Raw genomic sequence first — 27,877 nt, forward strand, 5'->3', positions numbered from 1 at the left:
CCTCCCTCCGTACTTGTGTTTATAATGCATTTTAGTCATGGATCATTACCCATTGAGAATTAGTGAAGGACTGGATGCTTCAGATTTAATGTAAGTGTATTGTACAACGTATAAGCGCCATTTTGGAAAAAGCTGTACAGAACCCTCAAATGAATAAATTTTGGATTACAGATGGGCTAGGATTTGAAACTAAGATTAGAAATAAAATGAACACTTTATAGAAACAGTGCTAAATGGAACAGGAATGTGATTTAATGACATCAAAAGGCCAACTAATTATAATTTTTAATTAAGTTCACCTGGATGTTTACAGAACTAAATTCCATTTGTACAGATGGACATGATGCCTCGGTAACCCTGATCTTTCATTGTGCAAAACAGTGGAGCACATTATGTTCTCTGAGGCGGCCTGTTAGTATGCCTTACTCTATTTAATACCATTCTTTCAGATGTGTTTATGGGCTAACAGCAAATAGACACGAGTGTTTTGCGTAGGATAGCTTTTCAGAACCATTACTGCATTGCTATACATTCGGCTTTAATGTTGTTGTGTCCTATCAAAAAGGACACAGAGCTGTTTAGTACAGATGTGGTAAAATGTGATAGATCAGTCATCAAACAGTATACCTTCCCCACAGGTGGCTCTGTCTTACCACCCAAAAACATGTATGTACATTGTACAAAATAGCTGGTTTAGACAACTTACTGAAATCCTGTTGCCATGTGAAATTATTTACAGAAACTCAGACAAAATACAAATACATTTTAAACTGAACATGTTGACAGGATAAGGGAGACCTAGTATAGAAATGTTTGTGAGAGGATAAAGGAGTTTCAGTACAAGAGCAAGATAGCAACAAGATTTAGGATCTTCAGTAGAGGAGCATGATGATGACACAGTGAAGGAGCATGAGCAGTGACAGGGTGAAAGATGTTAAGTAGAGGAGCATTATGGCAACAGGATGAGGGAGTCTCAGTACAGTGATGGAGTAAAAAATATCCAGCAGAAAAGTATGATGGTGACAGGATGAGGGAGTCTCAGTACAGTGACGGAGTAAAGGATATCCAGCAGAAAAGTATGATGGTGACAGGACGAGGGAGTCTCAGTACAGTGACGGAGTAAAAGACATCCAGCAGAAAAGTATGATGGTGACAGGACGAGGGAGTCTCAGTACAATGACGGAGTAAAGGATATCCAGCAGAGAAGTATGATGGTGACAGGACGAGGGAGTCTCAGTACAATGACGGAGTAAAGGATATCCAGCAGAGAAGTATGATGGTGACAGGACGAGGGAGTCTCAGTACAATGACGGAGTAAAGGATATCCAGCAGAGAAGCATGATGGTCACAGGATGAGGGAGTCTGAGTACATTGACAGAATGAAGGATGTCCAGTAGAGGCGCATAATGGTGACACGATGAGGGAGTCTCAGTACAGGAGCAGGGCTATGACAGGATGAAGGACCTCCAGAGCAGGAAACGATCCCCCAGGTTGCAAAGCATGTTTGATTTCCTTCCCAGGAGCTCTCCCTCGACAACCCCGTGTTTATAGCCATCTCAACACCGTTATGACAACTCATTAGTCATCTTAATTGCTTGCACAGAACAAGGCTCCAGGCGGGGGCTTGTGTGAATCAGTGCTGCCCTCTGTCAACATTAAGGACTTTGTCACAGTCAGCCAGCGCTGAACACCCACAGTAAGGTTAAAGAGAACGGCTGTTCACAATAGCAAAGGCACATAAAAGATTAAAATTTGATAGGGTTCATTCTTAAAGATATTTTATTTGCCAAGAAACAAAACTAAATATGTATTAGAGTATGAAAGAAGAACTGCAATAGAAAGGTCTGTCACACTGAAAATCAGTGCAAGACTCTTCAACTTTTCCACCTTGAATTTCTCAGAGGACAGAGGGAAGATAGATACTCAGGCAAAATATAACCAATGGAAAGCCTGCATTAACATGTAAGAAACAACCTATCTATCTGAAGGCGGAGAAAGGGAGTGAGAAAGAAAGCAAGAATGCTGCCCTCTCTGTCCCAGGCTGCTTTCCTTTGTGTCAACTGGAATGACATTAGATGCCAGTGCTTGTTTGTGCTTTAATGACAAGTAACAGGGGATTGTGGTCGCCATAGAAACGGCAGAGGCGCAATACATCATACCTCATTACAGTAGTCAAACAGGAATGGTCAAAAAAAAAAAAAAAAAGATATATCCCGGGAAGGAAGGAGACAGAAAGAGAGAGAGAGAGAGAGAACGGAAAAATCATCCAACATCTGTTATATGGAACTTATAACCCAACATTAAAAAGGTGACCTTATTAATTTTAAAGTGCTCCAGTCCAAGTTTAATAAAATGAATGTGTGGCGACCTTGGCATGATTGTCCTGTCAGAGAGTGTGCATGTGAAAGCCTTGATTGTTACTAGGTGGGGGGCTTTGTGCCGTAAGGGGCTATTTCACCTCAGTCTGGTTTCTCAGGGGTAGTGGCTGAAGCATAACCTCCAAGGTCGGAAAACTTCAATTGAACTGCTAAACGTTTTCGTTTATTAAACAATTTAAATACCTTCTGCAAAAGGTGGACAAACAAGAGCTCCTGGAGGACAATGAGAGAACGATGTTACACACTCTACATGCTAAAGGAATATATTCTGCAAATACCTGCCGACCGTTTTTGTGCCATAAACTATATATAAAAAGAGTGTGCAGAGATTCCACTATAAATGATGTGTGTTCATTGTCTCGTTATCTTCATAGGAATTTCTTCTGTCTACCCAGAATTCCTGCCACAGTCTAAATGCATGCTGAGTAAATAAAGCTATACATTGTGCTTAGTGTATGACTGAGTGAGATGTTTTCTTGGGAGCTCTCTGATGAGGACGTCAGGATGCACTCAGGCTTCGGGACCATTTGAACCCTTAAAGGAATAAAATGTTTTTGAAACTGAATCGGTAACATAAAACTTTTTAAGGAATGATATCCATATTAAAAAATAAATTCTCATAGGATGAATATTTTTGAACAATACTGAAGGCATTAATACAGGAATGCGTCATCCAAACTGAATATGGATGTCACACATTTTCCTGCAAATTGTACAGATACTCATGAGGCCTTGCAGTGTCTCAGCCCAGGGACACAGACCAATAAAAAACCGGCCAGAGCCAGAACTCAACCTTATAATCCACACTTGCAAGTCAATATTTATTTTATCAGAGGCCTGCAGTTGCTTTAAGTGCACAGGAGACTCAAAGATGAAATATTAACCAGTTGATCAGCCAAGACTCCAGTTCTGCTCTGGTTTGCCCACAGCTTGATTTAAAAAGCTGGGTAATGACTTGGAAATTCTGCCCTGCAGTTGAATCCCCCATATTACTATATCTGAAATATTCTGCCCGTAATAAAATGAGGAAAAAGATGCCTTACACTGAACCTGCTGCCCACTTTAATGGGTATTGGTGGTAATTCTGTAATTACCCAGACTGACCCCTCTGAAATTTCTAATCCCACTTCATCTTCTCTCTAAAGACTCTTAATGCTTTATTTTCCAGTAAGATTAACTTTGTTTGTACTGCTTTCCTATTTCTGTTATTTTTAATTTAAAACAAAAGCAGATTAATATTAGAAAAAAGCAGAAGGGCACAGGCGAAGGTTTTCACAGATGCTGGAAAAGGAACTGATGTCACCATTTCAAAAATGTCTGAAAAAATGTCACACAAATAGAGCGACGAGGCAAAAAAGAGGACTGAGTACTAAAATCACAAAGGTTCAATGATTCTAAAAATAAACCATTGAATCTGAATGCAGTTCTTTACTTCTGGAAAGGAACATTGACTCAATTCCTTAAACATCTCATGTTCAATCAAAACCTTAAAGAAAAGTTAAAAATGGGTTTAATTATTAGCATTAAAGGCAAGTTAGCGTGTGTCGGCAGAATTCATACCAATGACTCTGATCTTTCTGCTCATCATGACATTTTCCTCAGAATGCTGCCAATTATGAAAGGTAACAATGTCACCAAAAGGTAAGCTTCGTATATCAGATGTTATGAGTTAGAAAGCTAAAACCACTCAAATGTCCTTGTGAGTAAATAATCTGTGTTTTACACAGAATTAAATCTACAATGGGAGCTCCCATCATTTATTTGTCACAAGGATTAAAATGATCTCAACAAATAAACATACAGTATAAGTACTTATATGGTGCTTGGCTAATGGCTATATTATTCATTGCATATGTTATTTTTAGAAAATAAAGTGTAATGAGATCACATCGATTATTATTTATGGAGATTATGATGCACTTTAGAAATGCATTAGCACCTAATACATTTTTGTTTTAGCTTTAATGTTCTATTTTGTCTGTATTGCATGTCACTAAATAGAAGTAAACTTGCACTTCCAGAATTCTGCAGTGTCTACAGATTCCAGCCGGAGCCCCCACTGTGTAGCATGCCTTTACATTTACTGTGTGCTGCAAAGAAGAATCAGCACTCATGTATCAGGTCATGGATCTTACCACCTTTACTAATTCCATTTGTATTTTTAATGGAAAAAGCACATTTATTCATTTTTTAATCAATTATGATAAAACGGGCAAGAAAGGAACAAGAGAAGAGCAAACAGAAGAGACTAGGAAGCAAAAGGGTGATGTAGCCAATTTCCTGCACATATTTTCCTTATTATGCAGAAAGGGGCAGCCAGTCACTCGATTACCAGCTGCTGTCACTTGTTAATATTGCTGCCTTTCACGCCTGTTTTCCGGTCAGTTTGGTCAAAGTCCATCTGAGGGATGTTGCTTCCTAATAACATAACGAATTGGGCTGTGAAAAATGGAGCGTCTGATTTGGTGCTTCTGAGACAGGGAGAGTTTTGCAGACACGCTTAATAATACAAAGAATACGAGATAAAATGCTCCAGGATCATGTGACTGCCTCACTGGTATTCTAGGCAGGCCCCATTCAGGATTTTCAGAACCAGAAAGCATAGGCTTAACCACTATGCTAGCCTGCAGAAATATTAGATCTCATAAAACATCTATTAGCTGTCGCCTGCTGATCGTCAGGCCCGATTAGCTGCACATAATGAACGGACCGGCCACTGCCTTACTGCCTGAAGTGGTTTGATTGGCCCACCCAGGCCACACCTACTAGGAAAAGACTTTCATCGCTCCTTGGCAGCTATGCAACTTATGTGCGAAGGGCCTCTTCCCAATCATTTTCCCTGACAGCTGCAATTAAATTAGTTTGACAATAGCTCAAGTGCAATTTGGTTCTGATATTGAGTATGTGATGAAGCTAGCGACAGTGGATGGAAGACAAGGGTGTGAGGAACGAGGACCATGTTTGGACAGTCCAAGACGTTAAAACAAATGTAACAGACTGTTATCCGTCACAGTGTTGAGTAAATCAGACTTTTCGGGCATAGTCTAGATATGGTGATATACCTGCTGTAGTGTAAACACTCCCCATCGACATTATTTAGTATTTGTCTTTCTGAGTTTGTCAGTGGTAACCAGTAAATCTCAGTTCTTTAAAACAGGAGGATTTGTTTACATCTGCATGTGTTGACAGCTGCTGCAACTTGACAGATGATTTCAGTGCTGTTCCGTTTACTTATCGTCACGTTACAGCCATTGGGGCAGGGTTCCCTTTGGAGCTGATGCTAATTTGATTCGTTTCGGTATAAACGAGGTCAGAGCGACAGAAGGAGGGCCTTGGTCAGTGTGGCCCAGAATGGTAAGAAAAAAAACAAGCAATAGTTTATATGAAAAGCCTTTAGAAGAGCATTAACACACGGAGGCGAGGCAGCGAGAGTGGCGATCAAGGAGAGTGTGAGGAGGCGATATCTAAGGCCTGGAGGTGTGGTTCTGAAGAGCCCCTCTCTGAGCGCAGCTTATCAGATCGAGCAAGGGCACCGCGACAATAACCACCAAGGTACGGCCCTCACCTCCAGGCCAGCAAAGCTAAAGAGACAAGCTCCCTTTGCTGAAGGCAAGCGTCACACTCAGAGGCTAAACCAATTTCACACCCCGTGACTTAGGCCTGGGTGGCACAAAGCAAAGCCTGAGTTCGGGTGCCATCTGCTACAAAGTGGGTAGGAAGCGGCTTGGAGTTCTCCTCTGATCCGATTAGGGTGATCTTAATTCATGTGGGATGTGCCTTCGCGTGTTAATTGGCTCAGAGTGCCCATCATATCTGCCTCCTCGTTCACATCCATGTGGCCCCCATTTACGGCAGGAAGAAAATGGGGGAGGCACCGCATCTAGTCCAATGTGCTTCCCAGTGCAAAAGCAAAAGTTTTTCCTGTACTGTGGTCATGGGAAAGAGAAGCACTTCCACTAAGATGAACAAAGCCACCGTTTCTTTGCATCTGCTTTGGCATGGATTTGCCTCAAGCCTAAAAAAAAACATTTTTAGATCCATAAACATTTTCCCCCAGCAAACGTCTTCCTATCTTCGTATGCTCCCACTCAAATGTCAAAAAGAATTACTTTCCTAAACTACAGATTAATTATACTGCTAATCTGTTCTAAAGGCTAATGAAGATTTTGATTTTATCCTTTTGAATCTTTTCAACGTTTCTAAGAAAAAATAAAATGTGGAAAAGTCATCTGGAGTCATTATCTTTCACTCAATTTACAGAGTTGATCATATCATAATTTGAAAGGAAATTATTACAAAAAGTAAATTTGTCCCATCTCAGGTCACAGGGATGTTACATTTTCTTTACTCTCTTTCTCTCTCTCTCTCTAATAGAATAAGAACAATTCAAATTTAAAAATGAGAAATTCTCTGACTAAAGGTCAAATGTCAATGAGCACAGAATGCTTCATCAAACCTGTCGACTTCCTGACTTCAGCACAGAAAGAATAGCAGCATCATCCAATGAAAGGGATGTTTTCCTTTTTTTCCGGGAATGCTTTGTTGTTTTGTTCTGTGCAGAATGAACTCTGGCACATTTTTCAATCTCATGTACACAGAGATACTTTAGTACGTGATGAATGTGAATTTAAAAAGGCACAGTACTTACTAATCGTCGATAAAAGCCTGATTCCTCAGGTGGCTTCAGGTATGAATTTCCACTTTATCTTGCCCAGATGGTCGGGTTTCCTTCTAAAATCCAAATACCTGCTTCTTCGGGGCAATCTGCCACTAAAACCGTATGTAACTGTGTTGTCGAAGGATTACCCACCTCCATACCACAATGACCCTTACATAACCAGTTAAGCTAAATGGTAAAATTGATGTGTTGAATCCATTTTTATAAAGTAAATCCTTTGTTAAACTTAGCTGTATACAGAGAAATAAGTTTGGTGGATGAATTTTAGAAATGTGTCCGCAGACAACAATATGTGAAGTAGTTTTATAGGACATGCTGGCATTACAGTACATATGGGATATAACGGCAACTAGTGTGTTGCTGTGTCCTCAAGGCACACGACTGAAAACCACGCACACATGTTTGAAATTATATCTTTGTGGGGACTCTCCATTCATTTCTAAGGAGAAAACTCTAATCCCAACCTCGACCCAGACCTAACCTTAACCATAAGTAACCAAACTGTATATGAGACTTTTGGTCTTTTTAGTTTTTTGACTGCATTCACAGATCTTTGTGGGGACCTGAAAAATGGTTCCCACAATGTCAAATTAACAGGTTTTTATTACATTGTGGTGGACATTGGGTGCCCACCATGTGATATAAACATAATCCACATACACACACTTAACCTCAGATCTCAAATATTCTAAATACATAAATAGAGAAATATTCAGATAGATAGATCCATCGATCAACCTGCATGATGGCTATTCTTAACCATGTAGATGAGAGTATGAAATTATGGGGGGGGGGATGCATTTTAGTAATTGAACTATAATGGCCTGTTTTATTGGGGTGATTAATGAAGCTAAATTAAATATTGGGGGCACATGTCCCTCAAGGATCCTATGCCTCTGCATCTTAATTAATAATAAATAATATGTTCCTAACCTGCCATTTACCTACTACTTTTTAACACACAGCTTTTCTCCACTCAAAACAAACCACAATAATATAACATTCTCCTTAACAGTTTTAATTATACTATATAGACTATACACATCTATAACAGTAACCTCATCCAAACATTAAAAAAATATCCTGGGACACAATGATTTTTTTTTTTTGCTCATAAATTTTTAATGTATCACAATGAGCAAGAAACATACTTGATGAAATATTTTCAAAGTAGTATATTCAATTACCATCTACAATCAACTTAACTAGGACAACGAGGCTTTTGTGACAAAAGTATTTTCATTAAAAGTCTGAAGTTCCACGTGGTTTTTGTACGTCAGTCTCCATGTCATTTGGTACAGTCTGGAAATTTGTATCATATAATTACAGTAACAAAAAAGCTAACAAGACTACAGTATAGAAAAGACATCAAGAACAACATTTTTGGTTTAACTTGCTCTTTTTTGTACATTGCAAGGCTGTATTTCTACCCCCAGGTGGGCTAACCAAAGCCAGAATGCCATCTTTGCGAGGCCGGGAGAACAAATGAAAGAACACCAAAAACGAAAAGAAAAAAGAAAATAAACTGCATTTAAAGTTTGTGGTAGTAGCACAACCCAGAGCTCCCCGGACAGTTCGTCTCTGACATGGAGCAGAAGGTTCATTTGGTTACTCATTTTGGTTGCCTTGCTTTTTAATAACCGCTTCATAAAGGATGAGAGTAGGTTAGACACCCACCTTCTGAGCCATTTCTGCAGGTGTGCATGAACTTGCCGATTTTGTGAGCAGGCTGGCCATTGGCTGTCTTACAGGGAGACCCTATCTGCGAATGTAAAGGGGCAAGCACAGTGTGGACTCCTGCTTGGAGTGCGGATGCAGGACGGATGCAGGACGGATGCAGAACCTTTCAGGCACAGTTATAGTTCATCTCTCCAGTCCACCTTCCCAATTTTTCTGCTTTTTCCAGAGTCTTTCCCTTCTGAGTTATCAGTTAATTAACAACCCAGTACCATAACCACTAGTACATGCAGAACCCATATCCATGCCCATTCTGCAGCATCCAGTAGCTTTCAACATTTTCCAAAATTTTCCCAGGGGTTTCTCAGTTTTTACAATTGTATTTGAAAATGGATGTCTTGTTTTAAATATTGACATCTCTATACCAGTATACATTGTACACCCTGTATACATTGTTTTCATTTCTTTTGTAAAATTTCCATGATCCTCAAGCATGCCAATATCAGCTGACAGCTCTTTGAAAAGGTATCAGCTGTTGTCTTTTGTTCCATAATAGGATACACAATTATGGGGGGGACCATTATTTAAAAAAAGAAAAGAAAAAGAAAAGGAACTGCATAATGCTTTGGCCACATTCATAAATTTAATCAAAGCAAAAACTCCTCAGTGCTGTAATACAGATCTCCTCACCTTTATCATTATCATTAATTTTATTTTCATTTCCAGCTTTACAGTTCAGTACATTGAGTGTCAAAACAAAAACGTAGACTGATGCTGGTTTTTAACAAATCACACACACACACACACACACACACACACACACGCACACACGCACACACGCACGCACACACACACACACACCATGCTGGATTAATCTGATGCAACACAGAGACCCAAATATAAAATAGTTTTGAAACAAAGGTCCAACAATTTCAATAAACACAAACAAAAAGATTAAAGTGGCCAGGTCTTAGTATAAAGTTAAAATTTAAAGCACAAGTTAAAATGTTAATTTATATTAAGCAGAAAAATATACAAAAAAAACATACAGTAATGTGAATAATGAAAAACTGACCCTTTTTATCAACTGAATTATTACTAAATTAAAGCAATGCATTCAAGAGTAAACTGTACAGTATTAAAATTCATTAAAGTATTATAACATAAAAGCAATACTTTTGGGGGTACTTAAGAGGAGTGTCAAGCATTAATCCAACTATATATATGTGTATGAGTGTGTGTGGTGGATGGAAATATAAATGTTAAATCACATTGGTGTAATGCCTCAATATCTGTCAAACGTGGCCAAAAACCAATTATGCAGAACTTCCCTAGAATACCTTTTAACAAATCTCTCTTTTCTACTGGAGGATGGAATATATTGGGGTATTAATCAAGCATAACAATTTGGACTGCAGTCGGTAGGTGCAGACGTCTTTGGACATTAATGCATGGACATACCTCAAACAAACTTGCTTTTCCTTTAGTTTAATGCTTTGGGATGAATATACCCCCTTAGAATCTGTTATTGAAAGGTTGTGCATGATTTGGTATAAACGCTTAGCCCCTGCTGACCCTTGGAATGACCCCTGGAATTTCTCCAGGGAAACAACTACCCTTATATTTATCTGTAAAACAACACTTACTTCCTTTAGAAAAGAAACATGAGACAAAACCTGTGAGATGACAAAGAGATCCAGTACCCAATGTGCGCTATGTACAGAATTTTTGGTGGTCATTATTACTTAATATTTTCTTTTTTTTCAAGTTACATAAACCTCCGTGGTTCTAGAGATTCTCTTATTGTAAGTCTCCACACCAGAGCTACACATGAGGGAATTGGTTCTTTATCTTTGCAACCATAGAATACACATTTACACAACAGCTAGCTTTGTCAAAAAAAAGTCAGTCCTTGCTTTAAAAAAAAATAAAATAAAAAATGTACAAACGATCCAACACAGAATTTTGGAATGCACTGTTCTGTACAAACATTACAGATCATTGGCTTTCAACGTTGGTATTCTTTAAAACCAAAAAAAGAACAAAGGAAAAAAACAAACTGCCAAACTGTCCTTTGGAACACATATTCACAGTCTTCAAAGTTCCGTTTTTTACAACAAGATGAAAGAAGTTACAGGAGAGTAGGAGAAAATGGGTTTATTGTGTCTGTGTTTGTTAAAGCTTAGCCAAAAAGCAAAAGGAGCATGCATCTAAGTATTTCCCCCCAAAACTACATTAGCAGCAAAACTGTCCTCAAAGACCAGACCTTATACATTTTTCTTAAAAAAAATATTTTTTTGTGTGTGACAAGTTAAACAAAGAGCTTTGTCTATCTTACAAACTGCAATGGCTCTGTCATGGTGCTACTCCACAATAGAAGGACAGGAGTCCTTTAGGTTTTTGGTTTTCATGTTTGTTTAAAGCCACCTGTCTTCTTGCAAAGAAGCAAAAAACAGCTCTGACTCATACTCCTTTATTTTAAAACCATTGTGTTAAAACAGCCACAAATTCTAAAGAATAAAGAAGCTTTGCTCACCTCTATGCACCAATGGTGAAAGTATTTTGTCTTTGGATTTCCATTTTGTTTTAAAGCGTGAGAATTATTAATAGTATTATTATTCTTTAATTTCTCATCTATGTCAAGCTCAAAAGAGAATAAACCAGAAACAGACTGCAGCCACACCACACAAAGAAGGAAAAATCTGGTTTGTAGTATAAGAGAAGTCGCGACTCACTCTGAAATCTACAAACGCGAGGAGTAAAGGGGGATGGAGAGGAAGGAACGGACGGCATTAAGTTGCACAAATGTAGCACGGATAATGAACACCTTTTCAACAAACCCAGAAGTATTCTCCATTTTGTGTCAGCAATATGATTGACAAAAAAACAAAGCAAAACAAAAACACCACACCACCAAACATCAGGTGAAGAGGTGGCAGTTGGGCAGATGAAATCCAGGAATCCAAGGGACAAGCACAAAAGACAGAAATAAGGTATACTTCAGCATCAGTCACCGCTCTTGCAATGACCAGGACAACATCAAATGAAGGTCCTTTACAGTGGACAATACAAAAGGTACACAAGGATTTTTTCCAGTCTATCATTACTGTTTAAGATCATTTCCAATGCAACAATCTACCACCAAAAATTTTCATAGCTATCATAAATACAGAATTTTTTTTTAATTACCCCCCCCCCACCCCCCGCCATACACACACACACACACCCATACACACACACACCCATCAAGTATGCAATGCTTTTTTGACGGGAGCACTAATTTCATCCGTTGAGACACTTTGTTCAGTAGATAATTTTGAGTTGGCAGATGATGTCGAATATTATTGTTACAAATCATAATACTTTCTGTCTCATAAATTAATGGTGCAATAAAACAAACATTTTTCTGTTAGGAACGTAAGTATAAAAGAATTTTCTGTAAAAAAAAAAAAAAAAAAAAAAAAAAAAAAGTTGTGATCTGTTGACCTGAGAATAAAACAGACATTACATTATTAATTTTAGCAAGCCATTGGTATTTGAACACTTATATAGCAAGAAACTGTAAGATTATTCTCCCATACAGTACATACTGGCTGTTTGTTACCGTCCTGCAGCTAATACAGGGTGACTTCTTAACTCATCATTTGCAGAACAGAAGAAGGGGCTATTTCAACATTTGAGGCAGTCCATTGCTGTACAGAATCCCATTATCCGCATTCAGAACTCAACCGTAGTAAACTTTCTTCATTATATATACATATATATTTCAGTTGAAATAAACGAATACCAGCATATTAATATGGGAAAACAATCCACTAACATTTAATTTTTGGTTACAAGCTTTGGAATTGCAGTTAGTCTTTACACTTCTTGTCCTCCAAAACTGTTTTGTATTTTTGTAACATGTTTGTTTTTTCTTAAACATTGTCCATTGCTGAAAGCTTGTTTACAATCTGAAGGGGGGTCTGCTCATACACTAGCAAGATTAGAATTACAACTATTGTCTTTGAGACAGCTGGCCTGCTGGGCGTCTTCAGCCAGGTGGCCCATCCTGCCTGCTGACCTCTGACTACTCTCAGAGTCAGATTCATCAGTAAAGACGTCTGTTGGTATCGAGGTCTGAACCCCTGAGGTGCTCAATGAACTTGAGGTAACCGTTGACGGTGAGGAGCCTGGAGGAAACGGAGAAGCATTCAAAGAGGATGCGGAATTGGGCTTTCCAGCTAAAGCTCTGGAGGAAGGCGCCTGGGCCCAAGGTTTGCCAGCAGCAGTGTGTGGGGAGGCGGCTGTAGTGGAGGAAGGACATGAGGATGAAGACATAGAGGAGGATGGCATGGTAGCTGATGTCACTGGCAGGGGAGAGGGGCTGTTGTTAGAGAGGGTGGCAGACTGCGAGGTAGATGCGGTGTCAGGATCGAGGAAGCAGGCTGAAGAGTGAGGTAATAGACTAATAGCGTGCTCTTTGGCATTTCGGGCTGTTCGCTTGATTGTTCTGTGTTTGTGCAAGGCTGACTCTAGGTGTTGACTTAGCGCTTTGTCCCCATCCAAGGTGGTGTTGCAGACTAAACAGTCATACAGACTGCCATCCCCTGCATTCCCGCCACTGGGAACCCGAAGTAGCAGCTCTTGCGGATTTGACACAGACTGACCAAAAAAGCAAATGGATTTCAGATGGCCAATGGCCACCTCCTCCTTGGTAAAGACAGCTTGACACTTACGGCACGCCAACCGGCACGGCACCTTGGGGACGATGTACTGCTCAAGAAAAGGATCCACACCTTTGCTGTTCACTTTTCGCTGCTCAGACAAGAGGTTCTTGTGAGAGGAAGAGGAGGCCTCACTGGATGGAATGCCTTTCTGCTCCTCACCTTTCACTCCATTTTTGGCAGATTCTTTGCGGTCTGGAGTGCCTGGGGGTTGATGGGAAGTCGGGGTTTGGCTCGCTTTGGGAAGCTGGACTTGCTGCTGCTGCTGCTGCTTCTGTTGCTGCTGAAGTTGGCGTTGCTGCTGCTGCTGTAGCGCCTCCTGCAGGCTTTGCTGATATTGCTGGTAATGCTGGAGCAGGGATCCTGGGGATAGCCCCATTAAAGCTTGAGACAAAGCTGGGTTGTAGGGAAACAGGCTCTCCATACTGTACATTGGCTGCAGGTAGCCTCCCTGGAGAGCCCCGGGGATCTGCGGACTGTAGTACGGAGAAAAGCCAGGCATGAAATAGGGCAGAAACTGACTGGTTAATAAAGCTGTGGGGTCTGAGCCAAGGGCAGCCTGCAGGGCCTGAAGCTGGGCTGGGTCGACTACATACTCCATGCCAGGTGTTAGCATAGAGGTGGCAAGAACAGCAGTATCTGCCTTATCTTTCTTGGAATTGGCAGCAGAGGTGGAGGGTGCTGACGTGACCCCAGTTGAGGATGGAGTGGACAGTTTCTCTGACTTATCCTTGGGCTTCTCTTTCTCCCTTAGCCTCTCGGGGCTAGGGGCTTCAGGCCGTGGGCCTAACTGCATTGCTGTGGAGGTAGTGGTGGGGGTAGACTGTGAAGTGGAGTTGCTTGTTTGCACTAGGCTGGGTGAAGCTAAGGATGAAGAGGTGGGTGGCTTGTTGGGCAATCCAGATGTGGGAAGGCTAAGAGAGGGGACACTGCTACCAGGCATATTTAGATTTGGTGGCTTTGGAGGTGTTAAAGCTGAAAGGCAAAATGAGGCAAAATATAAATGATTATTTACAGATCAGTCTGTACTTCTTTGAATAAATTATTTATTATACAGATGCTTCTCAAGTTAAGATGGGGTTATTTTGCAGTTAATCCATCGGAAGTTGAAAATATCGTAAGCCGAATATGATATGATAAATGAACAAGTAACTATATGATATGTTGCTAAACACTGTATGAGATGTTTATGCTAATGCTACAGGGACTGGAGTGTGGCTGCGTATATGCTGCCATCGGCTGGCACCAGTAGAAAGTACTGTACAGCATATTGCTAGCCCAGGAACAGATCGAAATTAAAAGCTTGTTCTGATGACTGAGCGTGGATGACTATCGCACCATAATAAAGTCGAAATATCGTAGGCCACACCATCATAAAGCAAGGAGCATCTGTATTCTTTTATTATCCAGCAATCTAGCACTTTAAATGGAAATTACAGTGGTATGTACATGATAAAAGACATAAAATATATTTAAGTATATACTGGAACACATCACAAGCAGATTTTCTTATCCATCTGCTCTTGCTGCCATGATGTAAGATGACATACCTGTGTTTGATGACGTAAACCCTGGTAAAGAAGGGTTGCCTACCCCTGGCAGCAGGACAGGTGGGATGCCCTGTAGGGTGGGGTAGGCGGACGAAAGGTTCAGTGCCTGCAGAGCAGGGTTGTCAAACATCCCTGGCTGTTGCATGGCTTGCTGCTGTGCCAGTCCTAGGACTTCGTTAGCTTTCTTAATGCGATCAATTTCCTGCTGAGCCATCAACTGGCGAACAGTTGCAGGGTCAAAGTACTCCTTTTCCTTATCTAGTTGGTTCCCAATAGTTTCTTTCACCTTAGAAATGTGCTGTTGAGAAAAGATGTGGTCCCGAACCGAGGTCCGAGCACTGTACTTCACACCACACAGAGTGCATTCTGTTTTGGGTCCCTCATAAGCTGTCTGGTTGATTCCAAAGTGCTTAGCCATACTGAGCTTGGCTTTCTTTTCCTTAGCACGGGCATTCTGGAACCAGACCTGAACCACTCTCTTTGGAAGTCCAATATCATTGCCAAGTACCTCACACTCCAGCATAGTGGGGGTTCTGTAATCGTTAAAACAAGACTTGAGCAACTTCAGCTGGAGATTAGTCATTTGGGTACGGAAGCGCTTTTGGCCCGGCCGATCTCCACTGTCAATACTCCTGCTTCCAGACGCTCCCGGACTTGGTGAGCAAGGATCTGCCAAACTTGAAGTCTCACTATAGTCCACTATGGTCTCATTTTCAAAGTCCTTAGCGTAAGAACTTGTTGCAGGGCTCACTAACTCAGAAGACATCTGGTCATCATTCTCAAGGGAGGGCACTGCACCCCCAGATTTAGATAGGAAGTCATTGCTGCAGTGACCATGCTTGGCATCTGAACTATCATTGTCAGCAATAGCCTCATCACCGGTGGTTGTGTCAGTGATTGCTGTGTTCACTGATGAACAGTCATCATTGTCCAGTTTGTTCTGATCAAAAGTTAAATTGACAGAGGACATAGTTGGGCTTTCAAAGTCTTCTATTCCCTCTACCTTGATTGCCCCAGGACTGAGCAGGGCATGTGGTGATAAATCCATGCTTTTGCTGACTGGTGATAATGAACAATGTCCATCATTATTCGAGGAAATATGCTGTGAAAAGCTGGATATGTCAAGAGGATCCAATTTCCCTTCTTGATCGGGGAGCATGCTAGCCAAAGCCAGACTGTAACCAGCACGCTTAGCTTCATGCCAATGGCGTGATCTAATATGGGCCTCAAGGGCTGTTTTAGCTTTGAACAGAGCACGACAAAAGGGACAGCGACGATGTGCTTGTGCAGGCCCCACAGCCCGAAACTGTCCTTTCCTCTCCCTGGCTCTAGTGTTCTGGAACCACACTTGGACAACCCTTTTCTTGAGGCCAACTTCATGGGCAATATGGTCCAACATCTTGCGAGTTGGGTTGGAGTCCAGTAAGTATTTTTGATAAAGAATCTCAAGCTGCTCTGGAGTGATGGTTGTTCTGAGTCGCTTATCTCTCTGTGGCTCTTCTCCACTATTTGCACTGTCATTCTCCGCAGGACTGATGCCTGGTTTCTCCTCCAGTTTCCTCTTCAGGGAATTCAAAGTTGAGGGTGGTGTTGTGGGTGAATTCGTAGAACTTGCAGATATCTGTGGCATAGCTCCAGAAAAAAGCTGGCTAGCTAACAGGGGATTACTGGGGTCAAATAACATAAAGGGCATGTCCATGGTACGATCCAAGAACTGGGGATGAATGAACTGATTCTGCACTGTCAGGAAGTGAAGCTGCTGGTGCTCCTGCCAATGATCAAATGAGGGGAAACCAAGCTTGCACTGCTCACAATGGTAAGGGACAATTTGCTGAGTTAGTTGCTGGGGTTGCTGTTGTGAGGCGGAGGGCAGGACTGGGTTAAGAATCATGTGAGAGCTTTGCAAAGGGGCCGGACTAGTCTGGGATACAGATGGACTAGTCTGCTGTTTTTGCTGGGATGTGGGAGACAGAAGTGTTTGAGTCTTTGGGGATGCCTGTGTCTGCTCGTCCCGCGGAAGCCTTTGTAGCTGTGTTTCAGACTGCGGTTGCTGCAGACTTTCCTGCTTTATAGGCCTCTGGTCGTCTCGGGGCTCTGAGGTGTCACCTGACTGTTTAGACTTCTCCCCAAAAGAGTGTGATACATGACTGGGTGAGGCTTCATCTTTTTCAGAAGATGTATTATGGGAAAATGCTGTAGAAGAAGAAAAGGGGCAGAGGCTAGAAGAGGAGGGCCCAGCTAAGGTGTAGCATTCATTTGAAAAATCCACAGAATCCTCATTCTGGCTGTCATATAGTCCTTCATCATCTTCGTCTTTGTAACATAACTTCTTCTGATGTTTGATGAGATCAAATATGCGCTGGAAGACCAGACTGCACTTCTTGCACTGGTAGTTTAGGTTTGTAGTGCGGATATACCGGTCATTAGACAGCTCCCGTCGCTCCCCCTCTTTGGCTCCCTCTCCCTGGTTCTCATAGTTTTTACGAGCTTTCTGACGAGCATTTTGGAACCATACAACAATAACTCGAGTAGGCAAATTCAGCAGGTTGGAGAGCTGCTCAAATTCATCATCTTTTGGGTAGGCATTTGTGTCAAAAAAATCTTGTAGCACCCTTAGTTGATAATCAGTAAACCTTGTTCTTGAAGATCGCTTGCTTCCATAGTAGTCATATCTCTGTGGTTCAGGGGACGGTGGCTTGGAATCAACTTTGGTATCCTCCAGTGTGGTAATGGGTGGATTATTGAAGTTATACGGTGAATCCTTGTTGCGTTGGCGCTCCTTGAAAAGTGTGTTGCGAAACCAGTGCTTAATAACCTTTTGAGGGAGACCAGACTTATCTGCCATCTCTTTAACCTGATCTTCATTTGGAGAGTTGTTTATGTCAAAGTACTGCCGCAAGACCCTCAACTGATCATCTGTAATGCGTGTCCGTGGTCTTTTGTTCTGCTGTTGTTGCTGTAGCATAGCTGGGGTGAGCTGCTGCTGGTACAGCTGTGCCAGATCAGAAGCTAAACTAGGTTCCACAGAAGGCAGATGAGCAGGAACTTGTGTAGGAATAGACTGGAGAGACATAGACTGCATCATAATAGGAGGAAAGATGGGCAGGTCCATGGGCATAGGGATCTGAGTCATTGAAACTGGGGGCTGTGGAGCCGGAATTGCAGGAGGTGTAAGAGAAGGTGCTGAGACTGGAATATTTGGAGTTGAAGCACGCTGAGGTGGGGGTGGAGGAGGTGGAGGCAAAGGTGGTGGAGCAGGTGGTGGGACAGCCTCAGGTGTTTGTGGTCTCAGAGGATATAACTTGTCATACTGATCTCTGTATTCTTTTGCAAATCTTTCCAGTGAGTGAAATGGGAAAAATGCTTGATGTATGTGCTCTTGGTGGCTCTTAAGAATCAAGATGTTTGAAAAGAGTTTGCCACAGGCTTCACATTCAAGCTTTTCAAGTCCCTCAACTGGATCCACTACTCTAGTGACTCCTATTGGCCCATTGCACCCAACATGCCCAGATCCTGATGATTTCTTTTGTACTTTCTGCTTATTTTCATTATACTGGATCACCAGCTCAAACCCAAAGTTCTCCAATAAGGCCTTGGTAGCATTTCCACGAGCATCTGATGCAATTCTAGGTGGAAGAAAGTTAGGATCAGGGTTCCCACTCACCATGGCCTGATCTTTCTTGTCTTTTGATTTTGTATTCTCATGGCTATCCTTAGAGGAGTGATCCTCCCCTTTTTCATTCAGTTCTTTCTCCTTCTGACCATCACAATCTTTCTCAAGAAATGACTTAGGTTTCTTCTCACTTTGGTGAAGAAGTGATGCATTCTGCTGAAGCAAAGCCATTTGGCTCGTAGCCTGTGAATGAACCTGGGGTTGGTGCTGCTGTTGGAGATGGTGGTGCATAAGCTGCTGCTGCAAGCAACTCTGTTGCACCTGCTGAGCAGAATTCTTCAGGTCCTCCAGTAGAGAATTAGCAGATGCACTGGCAAGACTAAGTGCAGAACTGTTGAGATTCATCTCTGGATTTAGCTGGAACTCCGCTCCAGGGATGTAGAAAGGAAATAGAAGCTGCTGCTGTTGTAATGGAAGAAGGGCCTCTGTCGCCATGGGGAAGTGCTGCAGAAGTGCTGGGTTGAAAAGCTGAGACTGAATAAGAGCAGCTTGTTGTTGGAGCTCTTGCTGGAGCTGGGCCTGAGCCTGTGCCTGGGCGAGCTGTTGGTGCTGCAAGTGCTGTTGTTGTCCCCTTGAAGATAGCATATCTGCAAATTTCTTTTTTTTGCTATCGGAGTTTTCAGGAGGACGGGGGTTAGAAGGAACCGAGGCATTTCCAGGGCTTTCAGTGCTGTGTGTCTGGTTCATGTGATTTCCACTGAGAATGCTTTGCACAGTTTGAACACCGGAGGTGGAACTACTGTTGCTGCTTGTGGCTGTTGAGGTTGCAGTTGAGTTGGGATTGGAATTTGAAATGCCAATTGAAGATCCTGACCCATTACCACTCACGGAACTAACTGAACAACTGCTGCCACCAGCTGCCTCAAGTTTGGCTGCACGGGCTTTTGTCTGATGAAGGACAGAACGCATGTGAATCTCCAGAGTGGAACTCTGGCTGTAAGCCACATTGCATGTGCTACACTTAAAAGGTTTGTTGTCTGGACTATTGGTGAGCTCAGTCTGGCCAGCACTGGACTCCTGCAAGGCGCGTTTTACCTTGTGCAGGTGTGAGACAGAGTTATAATGGACCAGAAGTATATTCTTTTGAGTAAAGGACTCCTTACAAACTGTGCATTTAAATGGCCGGGATGGATCCAGGAATTTCTCCATGGTAAAATTTGGGCCTTTCCTGAACGGCAAGGCACGTTTAGGTTCTGATCCGGCATCTTCTTGGATTGAGCCAGAATCACTGCCAGTTGGGCTTTGCTTTTCATCTGGTTCACTTTCCTCTCCTTCTTTGTCATCCTCCCCTAGAGCTCCCTGGTCCTCCCCCAGTGACATATCTCCAATGACCATGAGATCTCCATTCATCAGTAAACCTCCGTAGAGCTGCTGTATGTCAGCATCACTTAGCTCCAAGTGACTAGTTTCCAGGTGCTTCTTCAAGGCCTGCAAGGTCCTGAAACTGCGCTGGCAAAGAGAGCACATGGTGGCAGCCCGGATGACATGGTACTGCGAATGCAGCTGCAGCTTCTCCACAGTTTTGAAGGCCAAGCTGCACTGGTTGCAACGGTATTTGTACACATGTCGTTCTGAAACTGGTAACTGCGGCCTCTTGTTGTGAACTTCACCAAAGTGCACCTGGAGGGCGCTGGATGACTTGAAGACCTGGCTACAGCCTTTTTTCCAGCATAAGAAACCAGCAGTATCTTCCTTTGTTGACTGTTCTTCCAAAGTTGATTTGTGGGCCTCAGCTATGTCTGTCAGCTGTAGGTGCCGTTTCTCAGACTCTGCCTCCAATGCTTCTGCTAAAGACCAAAAACGGATACCTATTAATTTCACTTGAACAACAGAATGCAAAACCTACTAATGACATTTTGTTTCAGATTGGAGGTCATAAATTCACATATCGTAGCATTTTCTTAGAGAATGTGGCAGGAGAAACTAATTAATAGCCAGAAAATGTAAGAAGTCTATCTATGTTGATCTGTCAGGTCAAGAAGTTGCTGAGCTATTTTACAAATAATTGGTAAATTTGACACTGACAAATTCGGCTGTGGAAACAAACCTGTCTGTTTCTTTATGTCCTCCAAACCAGAGTTGCTTATATTCTGCGAGGCGGTTTGTCCATCTCTCTCTGGGCCTGGAACTGGCATTAGCATACTTTCTGGCAGCACCTCAGATGGTGTCACCTGGAAAATCAAACATGACACATTTGTCATTTACCATCCCAGCATTAAGAACACAGTTAGACAAGGTATAGTGCCGGTTCATAACAAAGACACTTTACAGGTATTCTGGAGCGGGTCGATCTCCTACATTGTGATTATCGGTAAATCAACTCTATATATACCAGTAATCAGAAAGGAAGCTTCTATAGACACAAATTCCAGGATTTACCTATGATTTTATTATTTATGATACACATATTAACTGAAATCATTAAAGGAAACTACTATAAAAAAGATTAGAAATATACCAGAATCAATGTCCATAACAATCAGTGATCCTGACTGGAAGAATTGGTTTTAGTCTATTACCCGTTCCCCCTCCCCACACCAGAACAATCAGCTCAGTCCCTGCCCTGAATTTCAATTCCCTGATCTTCTCTTTTGAGATGCGTTGCTAGCAGAAACAAAATCAATGTCTCTCTCTTATACATCTCCAAGTAAAATACCATAGCAAAATAATTGTTCAGCATAACAATTTCAAAAATATTTGTCAGTAAATAAGCAAATCCTAATAAATAAAGAAATCAATAGAAAAATATCTGTTTCTCATGAATCATCAGTCCATACAGCATCCATCTTTTAACTGCTTATCCTGGTTATGACCATTGGGGTTGGGGGAGGTGCCTGTATATTTATGAACATAACATCCTGATTTGTGTTGTGAGCTTGGTTTTCATCATTCCCTTGCTCACTGCATGGTTAAGATAAGATCTCACTATACAATCCCAACACAGACATGCAACAGTACTGACCACACACAGACCTGTGACCATACTGACAGTACACAGCCTCTGACACACGGCTTTCTCTTCTCTTAGGGCAGAAACCATTTATTGCAGTAATACCATTTTTCAGAATGTGAGTGTTCAGTGGAACAGTCAAGATGTGATTTGTCTAATTGTGTAATTATAGCACATGTGGATGGGAAGGAAATCTAATAATTTTTCTCCATTTTCCCCCATTTCATTCTACTGCTACCGAAAAAGGAGAAATACATGCAACTGGCACAAAGTGAGACAAAAGCCAAAATGTCAGTGATTTACATCACAAAGTAGACTGTTTCTAGACAACCGCTTCATTAAGCAGTGAGGCAAGCGTCAAGCGTACCCCAAGGTCACATTTAATTTAGACCACTTAATTGGCAAACATAGTTCAAAATGGCTATCATCTAGCTAGACTCGAATTAATGAAGCACAATTATTTTCATTGCCCCCATCTCAGACAGACAGAAAATGGGAAACGAGAGATGGAAGGATTGAGTGAGCAAGCGGTGGAGAGAGAGAGAGAGAGAGAGATAGGGTGAGAGAGAAACAGAGCAAGTGAGCGAGGGGAGTCAAAAGTACATCTTTACGTGTAGTCTGCAAGAAATAAAAGTCACCCATTTTCAGAATTCATTAGGCTCACAGCAAGACACACGAGGAGGGAGAGTGCACCTTGCAATTTATTTCCACTTGGAATAAAAAAGGTGCTGGTTTGACTGCACATTGTATTAACTGCTTCTCTCTTGCTATTTGGCAAAGCTTGGTTGCATTAGCTCCATAAAGAAAAAGTACTGCGGTGTTTCATCTTAATGCGTTTGCCATTTGATTTCTGGCTGATCGGCACACAAGCAGCGACACTTGTCCTTGTGAGATTAGTCATGAAGTTACCCTTTCTTGCACTGACCAAAATTGAGCATAAGATGGCCTCCATTTCTCTTACCCAGTTAACGTGAGGAAAAACACAGCAAAAGCTCCTTTTAAAGATCAGCTGGAGGGTGAAATTAAGAAAATCATACAAGTTTCTCAGGAGGAAACAGAGGAACCATTAGGGAGTGAATAACAAGCAATATAAAAAGAGTGATGAAAGAATTACAGGAAAACATGAAACTGTTTCATAAATTGCCTGCTGAATTATCCCTTAAAACCATTTCTTTTCTTCAAAAAACAAATTTCTTTGTTTATATTTTAACTGACTGCATCCTACGTCATTATATCCCCACAATACGCTCAAGTATTATCAAGGCACTAAGATATGCTTTTTTACACTAATGCAAGCTCACAGTGACATGGTAGAGTCGTATTTAATGATAAAAGACAGAACGATTCAGTGGCCAAGGCAGCCTTTAGCCAAAATAACATCTCAGATGAAACAGGAGATGGGGATAAAGATTGAGGGAATCTTTATCAGGTAACGACAGGCCAGAAGTGGAACCAACTACTCTTAAAGACCACCTACAGCTAAGCAATGTCTTTCTCACAAAGGATTGACCCAGAAGACTTCATGGGGACATAGACACTGCCTGCCCAGGGATGCCCACGCCCCTACCGTGGCGATCAGCTTGTCCACGCAGTCGGGCGACACGCTGTGCAGGTGCGTCAGGTGCAGCTGCAGGTGGACCTTGCTGTTGAGCATGTCCTGGCAGAGCGGGCAGCGGAACATGGGCTGCACCGAGTGCTGCGTCATCACGTGCATCCTCATGCGGTTCAGGTCGCCATTACTGTACTTGCAATAGGGACACTGGTACACCTGGGTCTGATAGAGAGGGAGCTCACATTATACGTCAATGCTTATTTAATTATTTTGTTATTATATCTGTAAACCTCTTTTACTGTCATGGGGGGGATTATTTTCTAATAGCTAGAGTACAGTGGAAATATGTCATTATTACTTTCTAAACTAAGACCAATATGTACCAAATAGCCAATGACGTCTTTCAGGCACAGACCTCCAATGACCAAGCTCACCTGCTCGTCAGTGCTTTTCTCAGCTGTTTTCGGGCACTTAGACGAAAGCAGACCTTCTGTCACTCCCGACTTGGAGGGTGGGCGTTTGGAGGAGACGGGGGAATCCGTGTGATCCCTTTCTGCCTGGACGCATGCTGTTGCACAGGGGGAACAAAGACAGAAGGCTTCTAAGATGAGCCCAAGCTCAGAAGTGTGGGTACGAGTCAATCAGCAGCATCCTTTAGAGGGAGGGAAGCGCCTTCAAATGTCTATTCAACTGGATGTAGTCATATTTACCAAGGATCAGCTGATCTGAAAAAAACCTTTACCCCCCACTGTCTCCTCATCTTCTCCCCTGAAACCCAAAGAAATACCAGAGCTTCTCAGAAGCCCTCGCCAGCTGTCTGCATCGATGTCTGATCACCGGGATATCAAGTTCCAGAACACATTCAGAGTCAAAACATTTTGCAATATCAAATTGGTTCACGTTCTACCCACTCCTGAGAGTTCATGTTTGAAGTTACGGCCGTGTTATCAAGAAGGCTAACAGGTTCACACGGCTGCGGGAGGAGTTAAATGTGCAGCCAGCATCTTAAAAGGCATCTAGGTTTAAAAAAAAGAGATCCACATCACTCCTTCTGTCCGGACTTCTACTGGTGTTGCTATAATAACAAAGCAAAAAAAAAGTTGAATCTATTTTTTTTTCTTTTGTATGTATTGTATGATTCGCTAAATATTGTTTCATCTTAGAAACTCAACCACATATTAAAACTAAATTGCACCACAGATTTTCGGTTTGCAGTTATAAACAGAATGACAAATGGAAACAATAACATTCAAACACTGTAACCTTTGAATCTGTGAACTGACTAAATGCATTAGCAGAAAACTTCTACTTAAAAGACCTGAAACAATCACACCGTGTACTCTTAAGTAAAGACAGCAAATTAACTAGGAGGGTGATTTAGGACTAGGATTTTTACTTAAGAGTACACACTGTCCCTGACCACAGGACATTTAAGACGGTCATTGGTTCCAAAATAGCAGTTTTAGTTGCTATAGGGTCCAGAAGTCAATGCAATACTTTATGGAAATGTATGTTGCTGTCAGACAGGAGGGGTCCAGCGTGATAGCTGAGTTTGGAAATGATAAAACCTCACATATTTTAAGGTCCCTGGAGAAGGTCTGACTGATAGCGCGATACCCCCAGGTAAACCCCATCCCTGTCGGCTGCCTTTATGCTTACACAGCAGAACTATGGACTTAATTGGGATTTTTTTAAGCAGCTAAGTGAGCTTCGGGAAGTCCCCATGGGCCAGGCAGGGAGCGGCACACAGGAGCCGGTGCTTGGTGCAGCTTCAGTGGCTCCCTGTCAAGCCCGAGTAGGAGGCACCACCAACACGACACCACAAGTGTCACATGGACCTAACCAAGCTCCTCTGCGCAGAGGTGCTGAACAGGAGAAGTTTCTCCAGATCCTAGTTCATGAATTATAAAGGTCCTACCCAAAAACACCTGGCTGGGCCACAACTGTAGTGAGTGACTGTATCCTCTGCTTCTTCTCTAACTGTCCGTGGCAGTGCCACTGCTTAATATAGCATGAGACATGAACGTCACCTTCAGCTAAGTGAGGCAGGAACAGCACAGAGGGGAGGGGGCTCGGAACAGCGTCAGAGTCGCACATATCGCTAAAGATGCTAAAAGGCGTAAACTCCTGCAAAGAGCCCAGGTTTCCATCACAGCAGCAGGCGTGTACAGCTAGCTGTGGCCAGACATCACTAATCCGTCATCGGCGCGGTGCCCGGTGGGGGAGGGGGGGGGCAGCCAAATAAAACAGGAGCCACAAAATGAATCGTGTAACAGACAAGGAGGTGAAGAGGGCAGGCAGCGCCAGGCTTGTAAAGCGGCCTAATCCACAGGGAGCTGGCACAGACGGGCTCGGGGTGGGGGGGGTGGTACATTTTGCCAGCTGCCAGCACTAAGGACTTAATGTGACACTTAAGAAGGTGTTTTGCTGGTCCTTAACGAGGCCATAAAGAGTTAAATTTGGCTCGATTTGTACAGTGCTGGCGGGGGCACTGAGACATGGGCTTAGGATGGGGGGGGGGGGGCAGGGTGCGGGTTAGGGTGGACTGACCAAGGCCTGGCTTTAGACATTAAAGTGTCAGTAGTAATCAGGGCCAGGACAGCTGAGCTGATTAAACCGTGGGGCCCCATCACTCGTTTAGAGCAGCCCACTAGATCTCCCAGTGAAACAGGGGTCAGCCAAAAAAAGCTTATTAGGTCCAGCCTGACCCAATCCCATTAAACACATCCACCAATAAACAAAGGAAATGTTAAACAAAAAGCCGCTCATTGGGTAAAAATGAACCTCCCTGGGGCTGACCACTGAAGGGCCGAACGGTCTGGCTTCCCCGGGGGCAGCTGGCATGCTGCTTCTGTGCTCTGCCTGCAGGGGGCACAGCTGAGCTTCTGAAATCCATGCAGCGTGCCCCCAAGGAATCAGGCTCATGCTGGAGTACTGGGGAGGGGGAGATTAACTTTATGACACTGCCCATACAGCTTACAGGGTCTCCTTGGAGCCGTTAAACATGTGCCATGTGGCCCGAGTAGACATATACCTGCCGTTGCACACGTCACAATATCCGTCACCTATTTTTCTGTTATTAGAGGGGGAAAAAAACAAGTACGCATGGACCAGGGAACGAAGGGGGTTCCACATGGAGACCGAGAGTCATGTGACGGGCCGGTATCAAACACGGGCTCGCACTGGGGGTTGCCCCACCCCCCCAGGGTTTCACAGCAGCTTGCTTGACTAAGAAGGACACGCTATCATTTAAAGCCGGCTTGTAAAGGAGCTGCCGCAGATGGCTTTTATTTGCACCAGAGCTTGATCCAACGGCAACAGAGTTCATCTTACACTCCGGGCCGAAGTGTCACTTCTGGTACTCAGTGTGATGAACTATGGTGTTACCGGCATGCCGGAACATACAGTGAGATTAATTTAATAAGCATGTCGTCGCTGAATTCTCCTGAGCCAATCTGTCCACTTTTCAGACGTGGGCCTGTTTTGACAGGACCGTGGGTCGGATTTTCATCAAACCCCCGGCGCTCGGGTGTAGAGCAGAATCTCGCGGGTCAGGGGCATGATTATTAATTCATGGCTCTTTTCCGTAACCGGGGTCCTTTGTGCTTCTCTGTCCGGTAAGTGAAGTGGAATTTGGCACCTGCCTTTCGCTATTGTAGCGTAGCTGCATCACTCAACCAGTGGGCAGGATGTCAGCACCAACCTGGGGGGGGGGGATCTGGAAGAGGATCGGGGGTCTGAGCAGGAGAGGGATGCTATCGGAGCCATCCCCACAGGTCCTCTGGTACCATAATACAGCCATTGTCATTATTTTGGGGGGAAACCCACGTATCACACCCATATACAGTACCAGTCAAAAGTTTGGACATGCCAGGCTTTGGGGGAGTTGGACCAGACAGTAAAGGAAAAGCGGCCAATGAGTGTTCAGCATACATGTGGGACCTGCTTCAGGACAGCTGGAAAAGCATCCCAGGAGGCCACCTCATGAAACTGGCATAGAGGAGACAGTGGGGTCAGCCAGGCCCCCCTCAGTTAGGGTTAAGGGCCTTGCTAAGGCCCAATTGGGACGCCATTCTGCTGACTACAGGATTTCAACTGGCAATCTTCTGAGTCCCAACCTGCAGAGTTGCCCCCCCCATCCCCCAAAACAAATGACTTTATTTTAGTAAATATTTTTCTGGTCAGTGCATAATTCCATATACGTTATGTTACAGTTTTAATTATTCCAAAATAGAAAATAGTACAAATAAACATTTCTAGGGGTAAGTGTGTCCAAACTTTTGACTGACACTATATGCAGCAAAGGGCTTGGTCATGGAAACAAAGAAGTTACCCATTTTTAAGCAAATACAACAATGTAGATGTTACACATGATAAATTCCTAAGGATATGACAGTATCCCAGTGTTAATAGGAGATAATGGGCAATGTTTACTATAAGAATGCTATCATATGCAGCAAAAACTGCTGGTTTTTGATCTAACAAAGAAATACAGCTCCTTGGGGTTACTAGAATAATAGTGACAAATCTCTCTTTCAACTTCTCTTAGCACCACTAGATGATTAATTATATGATAAAGAAAAAAAGTTGGACAGTATATATTCTATTGTTATATTTATATTACATCAGACTTAAAAGAAAAGCTTTTTAATGATAAATATGGCAGAACAACTGTTATAAGAATGATTCTAAATAAACTAAGGTGCCCTTCCA

General features: G+C 42.7%; 1 protein-coding gene across 2 annotated transcripts in view; it reads right to left on the bottom strand.

The window, feature by feature from the left end:
- Positions 1 to 8,148: 8,148 nt before the first annotated feature.
- LOC125706243 (zinc finger homeobox protein 3-like) overlaps positions 8,149 to 27,877 on the bottom strand; it is a 125,356-nt gene continuing 105,627 nt past the window's right edge. For both annotated transcript variants that reach the window (XM_048972831.1, XM_048972830.1), the window contains 5 exons: positions 23,599 to 23,732; positions 23,180 to 23,386; positions 20,710 to 20,833; positions 14,990 to 20,449; positions 8,149 to 14,414 (listed from right to left, as the gene is read on the bottom strand). In XM_048972831.1, the coding sequence (XP_048828788.1) occupies positions 12,703 to 14,414; positions 14,990 to 20,449; positions 20,710 to 20,833; positions 23,180 to 23,386; positions 23,599 to 23,732 (7,637 nt within the window). In that variant the 3' untranslated portion in view covers positions 8,149 to 12,702. The remainder of the gene's footprint in view (positions 14,415 to 14,989; positions 20,450 to 20,709; positions 20,834 to 23,179; positions 23,387 to 23,598; positions 23,733 to 27,877) is intronic.

The sequence above is a fragment of the Brienomyrus brachyistius genome, chromosome 13 (assembly GCF_023856365.1).
Source record: "Brienomyrus brachyistius isolate T26 chromosome 13, BBRACH_0.4, whole genome shotgun sequence".
Taxonomy (NCBI): Eukaryota; Metazoa; Chordata; class Actinopteri; order Osteoglossiformes; family Mormyridae; genus Brienomyrus; species Brienomyrus brachyistius.